The sequence below is a fragment of the Nelumbo lutea genome, chromosome 6, assembly GCF_056320005.1.
Source record: "Nelumbo lutea isolate HS-2025 chromosome 6, American lotus-T2T, whole genome shotgun sequence".
NCBI lineage: Eukaryota > Viridiplantae > Streptophyta > Magnoliopsida > Proteales > Nelumbonaceae > Nelumbo > Nelumbo lutea.
In genome coordinates this window covers 1747640-1757859 of record NC_142689.1, presented here as the reverse complement: position 1 = coordinate 1757859, position 10220 = coordinate 1747640, and the positions used below count along the sequence as shown (strand labels likewise).

Below are 10220 nucleotides of genomic sequence, written 5' to 3'. Positions count from 1 at the left end.
CCATTAATCCAATACTTAAAATATCAATTCACACAACTTCACAATTACAGCCATATGTTCAATTTTAAATCTTATATCAATCTATGGCTCTATGCAGGGGTGGAGCCAAGTATATTGTTGGGTTCTTGGTCCCTCAAACTTTTTGTTAGGTTAATATTTATATATAATTATTAAGTATAGGTAAGGTAAAAAATATAATAATGTAGGTCCTTAAATACCCCCTCCCCCCAAAAAATGAAGGCTGAGCCGAACGGAAAATGTTAAAGGATCATTCTTTAACCCTCCTCCAACTACAAAATTAAAAACTTTATTTATTTTTCTTTGAAAAATCTATAATAGAACCAAACCTTCCCACCTCATTTCCTTAAACAGTCTACCTCTTCTATTCCCACCTCATTTTTTTGTTTAACTTGCCCCCCCGAGAGGAAATTCCTGGCTCCACCACCGGCTCTATATGTTCAAACTAATTTGTCAAGTGTAAAAACCTAAGGTTATGTTTGGTTTGAAGGAAAAATGTTTATAAAGGTTTATCTGTCTTTCCCTACTTTTTCCTTCAAACCAAAGAGAGCCTATACATTACAAAGAATTGGAGAGAGATTATATTATTGTTCGATTGTCTTCCAAACACTTGAAAATAGGAACCTCTCTGCAAAGCATAGATGTTCTTGGAGTTTACTTGACAAGTTGCACCAATAAGGTTGATAAGCTAAGCATCCATATACTTAATCCACCGATGAATAGATCGATGACACAATAAGAGGGCGATTATTTAGCAAAAGAATAAAAAATTTATGATCCACGAAGGAAACCACTAGGTGATAGTTATCTTCCACTTCCTGTTGACAAAACAAAGTTGGATTGCAATTTACAAGGAGACCAAAATCTATGAATATGGACATTGGATGTGCGTAGTGTATATCCTTCTAAAACCCATGCCTACAACAATTACAAGAACTTGCATATGAAGATAAGCTAATCGATGGCAAAATTTTATGTAATTCAGATCAGGTAGGCAAACATTATGAGCATGCTGAGTAAGCACTTGAAAGTTTTTTTTTTTTTTTTTCTCATTTACACCTGTTGCTTAAAATATCCCCAACTTACCCTTGAAAACTGAAAAGGTTTAAAACCGACTTTTGATACAGGTGTAAAATATTTATTTGTGCTTACAATGTTGTGTCTATAGTTCTGGACTCAAATTTATGGTGTATTCTATTGTACCATGAAGCAAACAACATGATTGGTTGAGTATGATGGTGAGTATACCTTGTTACATGTAAAAATATACTCTTGTGAACACATGGGCCAATGAAAAATATGTAAACTTTAACTTGATTACATGAGAAATTTAGATTTGAAATGCAACCAATATTTGTAAATTTGCCATAGTTGAATGTGAGTCAGGATAAGATAGGCACATTATTATAAGCACATTTAATGAATACTTGATTTTTTTTTGATACCTGTGCCTTAAAATACCCTCAGCCCACCCTTGAAAAAGATTAAAACCCATTTTTGACAGTTGTCAAAATATTTATCAAGTGCTCATTTAACGTGTTTACTTATTTTGTGCTTACTATATATCCGGTCCCATTGAATGCTTGGTTGGGCCTTTAAGAGAATAATAAACACCGAAAGGTCTGTTTCGTTCACAGTTGAAATTGGAATCAGAATCAGAATGATTTATTCCTATATTCTTTATGATTCAGACGGGAATTACAATGTGAATTGAAATCAGTTGGAAAGAAATTTAATTCCCAAAGGAGAGGAGGGAATGACCATTTCCTCAAATAGAGAAATATTACTCCATCATAAATGGGAATGGGAAACCAGTTCCACCCAAACTAACAGTTGGATCCGGAATATTTCCAGATCCCTATTCCCGCGAATCAAACGGGCCCTGACTTCAAACTTCAAAAAGAACTCAAGTCATTAAATATGGGTTTGATTCCAAAGCAATGTAAAAATGTACAATGATTGATGGAACTGCCTTGCGGCCCTTGCCTGCTTTCCTTTCATCAATTCAACATCTCCCAAAGTCTTTAAGCCTGAAATACTAATTATTTGGGAAATTACAGGGAAGTACCTTATAATTTGGGGTTAATGACACTTAAGGCACCAACCTTTATTTACAGGGAAGTGTCTTGAAACACTTTAAAATCCCATAACTAAGCATGCATTTTTTATGAGACCATTTTACCCATTCCTTTATGATTCTTTAAAAACCCTAATTAAATTAAAAGGAAGGCTAGGTTATGTAAGTAGTATTCGTATTATGTATTCTGCCTAGCCTAGCGCCTTTTCCGCTCAATTGTTTCTAGAGAGTGGATTTCGCTCATTGGATTTTCACTCGGTTAAGATCTTAAGATCTTGGACCATCGGCAGTTTGGTGTTCAAGGTCCGAGGTTGAGCCACAATTAAGTCAACCCAACAACTATGTTGAACTGAAAAGAGAGAGGACATTCACAAAGATGATTAGGAGCCACAGAAAGATTCGCCTTTCTCGACTCTCATGCCAATGCCAACATGTATCTAGTTTGTTCCAAACTGATCCAAAAGCAAGAGGTGGTCCACAAATCACAAAGTGTTGATTTCTCCCTTGAAATGGCTTGGACTTTGGATCCTAATAAATACTTTAGCAAGAGAAGATTATATCTTTTTCTTCTATTGCCAGGTCCAATATGCATATAGTCATAAGCTCCATTAATGAGATATTTTTCATGGATTGCCGATCAAAAGGGAAAAAGAAAAGAAGGCATGGAAAATCCTGTTCCCACCCTCCCAGATGCTTCCCTGCTGATGCATGTGTACTAATTCTTTACAGATCGTCTCCCTGAGAGAGTGAGAGGAGATTGTTTGGTTCATTTAGGTTGCTAGCTAGGTTCCTTATCGGTCCACGAGGGTGCGGTAGGAACATGAGACGTTGATGAACAACCCAAAAAGCTCATAGGCCCATCATCTTTACCTGTTCTGTTTGTCTAGTGTTTAGTGTTTACTTCTCTATCTGATACAAGAAGAATCTAGCCAGGTTTGAAGTTTTCGTGTTATTGGAGCTAAGTGGAAGTTTAGATAAGATGGCAGTGTAGCACTGGAATTTGTTGCCGTCTTTGTATTTCTTGTAGCAAAATAGCAATGCAATGTAAAAAACCTCGTGAGCAAAGGAGGGAAAAATCAAAACCTATCTATGCGTCCTCTTAGATTTGGATTCAAACCTAAGACCAAATGGTTTTAGGCTTTTAGCATAACATTTCATCAGTTTCGCTTCGTGTGGGGTCGAAGCCAAATAAAATGCACTGCTCCCCAATTGATTGGGAACATCATCGGGACGTTGTGGGAATGTGCTGTGGGACGTTGGGGTGGGGGTGGGGGGGTGATTTGAACTCCTGCTCAAGGTCTTGACTTGATTACTGTAGAGAACAGAGAACAGTGTCCATGAATGCTGCCGATAAAGGGGGATCGATCGGGAGAGAGAGGAAGGAAGAGGACCTTCTCTTGGGTTTTGTTCTTCCTTTAATTTACTTTCTTCCACTAAACTAAATCACGGGCATATTGGGCAACCCAAAGGATTCAACTATTCAAGTAAATAATGTGTCATTGAGGAATGACGTAGGATGTCTTAGAGTACGTTCAGATATCAAATGTTAACCCAAGTTGAATAATATAGAAACCATAAATTAGGATATCCTGAGAATAAAAAAACTCCAGGTGAGTGTCCTGCAAGCTTTATAATAGATCAACGCTGATGGGGAATCAGAATGAAACTAGAGCAAGTTCAGCCACAGGCAAAATAGGCTGTGTGTTATTTTGAGCATAATCCAGTAGAGAAAATAGGCTGTGTTCAGCATTAAAAGAATAGGCTAGTCTATTCCGCTTTAATCTACTCGTGTTTAATAGGATAAAAGAATGGTATCAGTTTACACTTTACAAGACAGTTCAGTTCAGTGCTTAAGGTTGGGCCTAAGCTCCACTTCTTACTGGAATTATATCGAATTATACGTATTTGCATCTTTAAGGGGCAGTGTTCTTGTTAGTACGAATTTAATAACTTAGTTCTAACGTGAAACAGTAAGAAAATAAATCAATAAAGATAATATTCTCAAAATTTTTAACATGTTAAGCCCGGGTGCACATTATAGACCATGGCATAATTGTAATGATCTAAGAACAAGTGCATGGACATGCCTAGCAACATAGATGGCAAGGATTACAACATGCTTTTGTACAATTTGAACAATGGCATACCTTTTTACAGCCAGTGCAACAAGATGTACATCCATTGCAAGGGTGGCAATCTGTGCAAGCAAGATCTGGAAGAATGCAACAATGTTGACAAGATTTTTTCTTCAGGCAGCAGCAGCACTGCCATTTCACTGATGCACGGCAGTTGCAGCAACTTGTTTTTTCTAGATGAAGAGAGCAACCACCAAAGCAACAAAGCCATGAACAGCTGAAGCAGCACTTTCCACTGCATAAGAAAGGAACTTTTATTATATGGGGAAGCAACACACACTATCTCTTGTTAATAAGTTCTGCTTCTGCTCTGAGAATATACATTTTTGTGAATTACACCACAAGGACTCTAATACCCCGCCACTTTATCAATGGTGATGGCACTAATAACAATCTTCTAGTCAAGATTCAAAATTTCGATACAATATGCCCCTACAGGGGTCGTATCGGGGTCTGTCCTGGTTCAGGGGGTCAACCAGCCTTAAACCAATCCCTCTGAACCTGTTTCAAAGAAAAAAAGGGGAGAGAGAGCTTTGACGGCCTGTATCGATATTTTAAACCTTGCTTCTAGTCGATACAACACCCTAAGAAAATGAAGAGACTAGCTGAGCTTAGTATCCAGTTGAGCCCCTCATCTTTGATGATCGGTTAAAAAGATAAACAAGAAAGAGCAGAAGGAAAGCCAAATGGTCAACATAAAGCTTCAGTGCATGTATTGATAGAATCGCCCAATCAAATGGAGCTGTTGAGGACCAACGCTCAGCCCCTAAAAATAATTATAACAAGAAGAAACCTGAGATGTTGGAAGCATGGCATTATGACCCACAGTTTTGGAGATGTACTAAACTCTGAATGTCAGGGTTTCAGTAGGATCGATTCCTTGAATCAGAATAGTAAGATTAGTATTTTTGCTCCACAGTTGACATGTGGACAACAAAGTCATTTATGGGTTAAGGATGTGGATGTAGATTCATGAATGTATGTTTCAGACTTGCATCCGCCTGCAAGGCCCTTGAAAGTCTGGAATAAAAAAAAAAGGAAAGAAAGGAAATGCCTTGGTAACTAAACCTAATGTTTCTCTTGTTCATTTACCATAAATAAGGGTATTTTACTAGCAATGGAACATGCTTTAGAGAAAGATTAGTCTATACAGATCCCACAGGCCAGACATTAAAAAAAAAAAAAAAGCTTGATGCCTTGATTGCAATATTGGCATGGTGGTTCTAATGGACAACACCATAATCTTAGTAGTGTTTAGCACATGGTGTTTATTAAGAGGTCACATGGAACAAGAAGCAAGCATATGCTTATTAACAAAAGGTGCCATGGTATTCATGATTCTGTAATCAATATAACACAAGATCCATGACAGTAGCAATCTTTATTTTACCAATGGCAACAGAAAGCCTATATATATCTTTATTAGGAACTTCAGCTATACTTGTAAAAAATATTCTTTCCTCATACATGATAGCTTTGTTTTCCATCAGTTATCTGTTCAGAGAAATGATTTTATTTCCTGACAATGTTTAACTAGAATATAAATGAAAGATAAGATGAGAACCATAAGCATACCACAGCCAATTCCAGAAGCCATGAGATCTACGAGTCTTCAAACCTCTGGTTGAAAAAGAAAACCATAAAGATGGGTTCACTTAATAAATATTAAAGACATGAGTTGATTTTGAAGAATTTTACCTGGGTATGAAAGGATCTGGGTTCGGCATTACAAAATCATGGACCCTGCTAAATGAATGGCATTCAGTGAATTGCAAATAAATTACTAGTAGGGCCTGCATATTCCTAATTAGGCTAATTTAAGCAAAAGAACATTTGAAGAATTTGGTAAACGGGCACAATATAAGGCAATTACAAAAGGAAAAAGGAAAAATACAACAAGCATACTCTTTGCAGCCTCTAGAAGCAGGTTGAAGGTCTTCAACTGATTTTAACTCCTCCTGCTTGCAATGAAATTGTCTATAAGATGCTTCCCTTTCCATGAAGTCTCAAATATATAAACAGCTATCGTTCAGGTTGTTCCTTTCATGCATGACACGACCACTTTATATATACATTTTAAAATTAAGAGGACAGAATGGTAAATGCCTTCTATTTTCAAAAATTGAATTAGCAAATGAAGGTATAAATTTTTACACTTAGAGATAAACCGTGGATGACATCTAAATCATGTCTCAAACAAATTCCAGAAATGAATGAAAACAGATGCTGGTGACTGGGAATTATATAGCAATGTGATGAAAGCAGAAAGGGGCATTTCTATGATTGTAGACATTCATGGTGATAATTTGCATTTATATATTAAAGTATTCTCAAAGAACCATTCAACCTAAAAGCTTAAGCTGTTAGGTGAGGTCCTTGAATAGGTTGATATTCTCTACCAAGTATAACTCAATTAGGTCAACTGTCATTGATTGGTTTTCAATGAAATTGCACAATTGAATGGAAGAAATTATACTCATTGTCACAGGGGAAACTTCTGGATCAAGAATTAATTAATTCAGATGAGTACAGGTCTGATAGAGGATATTTTTTTTTTCCAAAACAATCTTATTGGCCATGCAAACAAAATTGGACAGCTTGAATAAATAAGGTTCCATGTATAAATGCATATACTCTTCAGGTTTAGTACTCCCCTGTATTGAGTTTCAATCACAAGCAGCACAGAGGAGATTACCGCACAACTTATTCTTGTGCGTCCTTCGGTTAAGTCTATGCCGAGACATCTCCAAGAGAAATGGTTCCTCTGAAATCAGCTAGTGATGGATAATGTTGCATGCATTTTATCTCTTATAAGAGTGCAGAATGGGGAGCAGGGTTCTATTTAAATGAAACAGAAACCTTCGTTTGATGAATGCTACTCTTATTTTCACAAAGAAGAAAGAAGGAAAGGGAATGTGTCAATATTCATATCCAATTAGTTATTCTTACTTCTTACTAGTCGTTTATTTGATTTTCTTTTGCAGGGGTTTCAGTGGTTTTACCACCAAATCCACGAGAAAAGATAAGAACCGAGATCTGAACCAAGTCTACAAGCAGTAGCTAATCAAACAGAAGATAGAGTATAACACATTAACACCCTGTATAAATCAGAGAGTAAACTAAACAACCAGATCACAAAAAACATGAGAACCAATTAAAAGAAAAAAAAAATCGCTGACCTGAAGAAAACCAATCTCTCTTTCCAAGACCTGAACTTTGAGCAGCTCCCGACGCTTGCCATACAAATCCGGATAATCAGGTGGCGCCTTGGGGCAAGGCGGGGTTAAAGAAAGAAAAGATGGAGAACAGTCCGAAACAGCAGCGGAGACGGCAGCCATTGATCGGAGAAATGGCCAGAACGGAATAAGGAGTCGGCGAAATACCAAGAAAAAACAGGACAGAGAGAACACTAGAAGAAGAAGAAGAAGAAGAAGAAGACGAGAGGGAGGGGTGAGGCAGTAATAATGAGATGGGTAAATGAATGCAAAAGAATAGCAGTGTGAGAGAAATAAGAAGGGTTTATGGAGGGACAAAGACAAGGCTATAGAAGGACTGGGGCAACAGAAGCAGCAGCAATGAATGCATTCATAAAGATGCAGTTAATGGGGTTGCATTTTATAGACACACCCAGTAGGAATTGATTGAAAGAAGTGAAGGCTTTGAGCGGTGATAATAGTAGTAGTCAACTCAGTAGGAGACCTAAGGAAGAAGCTTTTCCTGGTTCTGGTTCTTGTTCTTCTTCTTACTTGGATTCTGCAAGCAAGAACCAGCAACAACAGAAGTCTGCAAAAGCGTCCCTACTAAAACATTTTGATCAGACTAAGATTTTGTTCCACTTGACGTTACATTTCTATGCGCTTTCTCTCTCTCTCTCTCTCTCTCTGCGTTCCTGTCGTGGTTGCATTAGGGAGAGCAGCGGCAGGAAGCGCGACGGCCGTACTACTCCATCATCAGAATCATACTGTAGAGTGAAGAGGGATCAGACCGCACGTGACCCATTGCGTGTGAGACGTCGCAAAGAGAGACAAAAGCGCGGGGCGATATGGTAATTAAAAACAAAAATTGGATTAAAAAACAATTGGGGGACGGTGGACAGAATAGGGGTAAAAATGTAAAAAAGGATCAATAATCATATTGTTATTTATATCTCGGATAAAGACAAAAAGAAAGCGCCTGATGCCTCGTCGTGGTCCCACGGTAAGTGTATGGAAGAGCGAGCTATGATTCATTATCAATGTCCAATTGTCCAGTTCGAGCAAAAGTTGTTTATGATATCTCCTGCCCACATAACATCGCATGCACACATAGGGAATATCTTATTCTCTTCCTAATTTTATATACGGGATGCACGGAATAGCATGTTGTGGGTAGATGTGGGCAGAATTTTAGTGGGCAGGAGATACGGAGTCGCTTTTGATGCATGGTGCAGATTGCGGGATTTCAGATTGACACGTGCGCCTCATTTCGACTCCAGAACAAACCAATCAGGTAAAATTGTCCTTTGATAGCGATGTGATCTGATGCGATGATCTCATCTGATGGCATGACAGGGGTTGTACCCTGTGACCTTAACAGCTTTTGCCACGCCAACCCGTCGTTGGGCCCAAGTTATGAAACTGCATATACTATCAATTCCGGCCCATAAATCGAGAAAGCCCAAACAAACAACAAAGCACGACATTTATATTTACTATAAAAAACTGTAAACGGAGTTCGGATCAGCTACCATCACATGTTGACAACAACGTCCCTACAGTCATTGCAACCGTACATCGGGAGCATCTCCAATGAATGATGAAAAGGAGATGTTCTTGGTGTGCGGCTGTAGTTGTTCATTGGAACAGCGTTGAGAGCATTCTATCGTAGCAGGTCCCGACCCTTATAAACGGGGTCAAGCTTATATTTTTGCAATCAAATCCGAGTCAAGACACGTCCTTTTCCTTCACAGGACAGGATGTAGAGGTTAGCACTTACCAGTGCAATGAACACTGAACTGATTTTCTACAAAGAGGAACCGTGTCAGCGGCCTTTTGTAGTCTGTAATACTTTCTTGATTTCTTCCACTCCGGCTTATGCCCAGTTTCGGCCTATATATATATTTTTTCCTCTTCCTCTACGCTCTAACAAAATTTGTATTAATCAACCCAAAATACAACACCACCGTACTCAATACCCATGAAAGATTTAAAGATTCACTTTATATATAAGGGATTCGGGGTTGTATGAAATACAATTACGATAAATGTTTTTTCTCTTCTTCCTTTTGATGGAGGTGGGTGTGGGAGGGGTAGAAACAATTAATATAAATTATCTAGAATAATGTTTGTGTACATGTTTATCATGGCATGGAACATGGTGGTAATCATCACATGCATGTTAAGCCAAAATATTCATGGGCACTATTAATTGTATTGAGTGCCCCAAAACTTAATTTAAATAACTTGCACCAAGGCACCCTAAACCTAATAATTTCTTATTTGAAATCCCTAGCTCCTAGAAAGACACCGTTGCTTGGTGCAAATGGCAAAATCTCCGGCTGACAAGCCTGACAACACGGGTTCGGGTGTGAGAGTGGTAAAAGCCCAAAATTAGGTCATACTCAGTCTATATCTTCAAAGTTAATAGTTTAAAGACCCGTTAATTAACCAGGACCGGCCAGCATTGGGTAATGGCCTTAAAAGGATGAGTTATCTTTAGTCTTGAACTTGGAAAAGATTAGATTCCCATTGTTTGAGTGTTGGTAAGGTGTGAAACTGTGAGCCGCATATATTATTATTGTTATTATTTTTTATTTATTAAAAAAGCTAAGGTACTTACAAGTTACAACCACATGAGCTTGTTAGTTACAAGTCATTCCTTTTAAAAATTAAGCATGAGAATTCCACACTCAAGGTTCTCGTTTGCCTCGTAATGCAAATCCTGCCAAACCTTTGGAATCGTGATGATAAGCTAAGCTACCCTTCACGTACATATATATGATAACGATAGTC

The 10220-nt window shown here is 38.0% G+C and overlaps 1 protein-coding gene across 2 annotated transcripts; it reads right to left on the bottom strand.

The window, feature by feature from the left end:
• Positions 1-605: 605 nt before the first annotated feature.
• Positions 606-8251, bottom strand: LOC148846759 (guanine nucleotide-binding protein subunit gamma 3-like). 2 transcript variants are annotated; one of them, XM_088948194.1, is made up of 6 exons: positions 7410-8251; positions 6136-6188; positions 5929-5973; positions 5806-5850; positions 4243-4465; positions 606-836 (listed from the first exon to the last, which is right to left on the bottom strand). In XM_088948194.1, the coding sequence occupies exons 1-6, from the start codon at positions 7566-7568 to the stop codon at positions 723-725; spliced, it is 639 nt and encodes a 212-aa protein (XP_088804320.1). In that variant the 5' UTR covers positions 7569-8251; the 3' UTR covers positions 606-722. The 2 variants fall into 2 exon arrangements, with proteins under 2 accessions (XP_088804320.1, XP_088804321.1); XM_088948195.1 differs by lacking the exon at positions 606-836 and having other exon boundaries at positions 4054-4465.
• Positions 8252-10220: the final 1969 nt, after the last annotated feature.

Coding starts and splice junctions, on each gene's coding strand:
- LOC148846759 (XM_088948194.1), bottom strand. CDS start 7,568: ATGGCTGCCGTCTCCGCTGCTGTTTCGGACTGTTCTCCATCTTTTCTT. Junction 6,189..7,409: donor GAGAGATTGGTTTTCTTCAG/GTCAGCGATTTT, acceptor CATTGCAAGCAG/GAGGAGTTAAAATCAGTTGA. Junction 837..4,242: donor GTTGCACTGGCTGTAAAAAG/GTATGCCATTGT, acceptor TTTTGTCAACAG/GAAGTGGAAGATAACTATCA.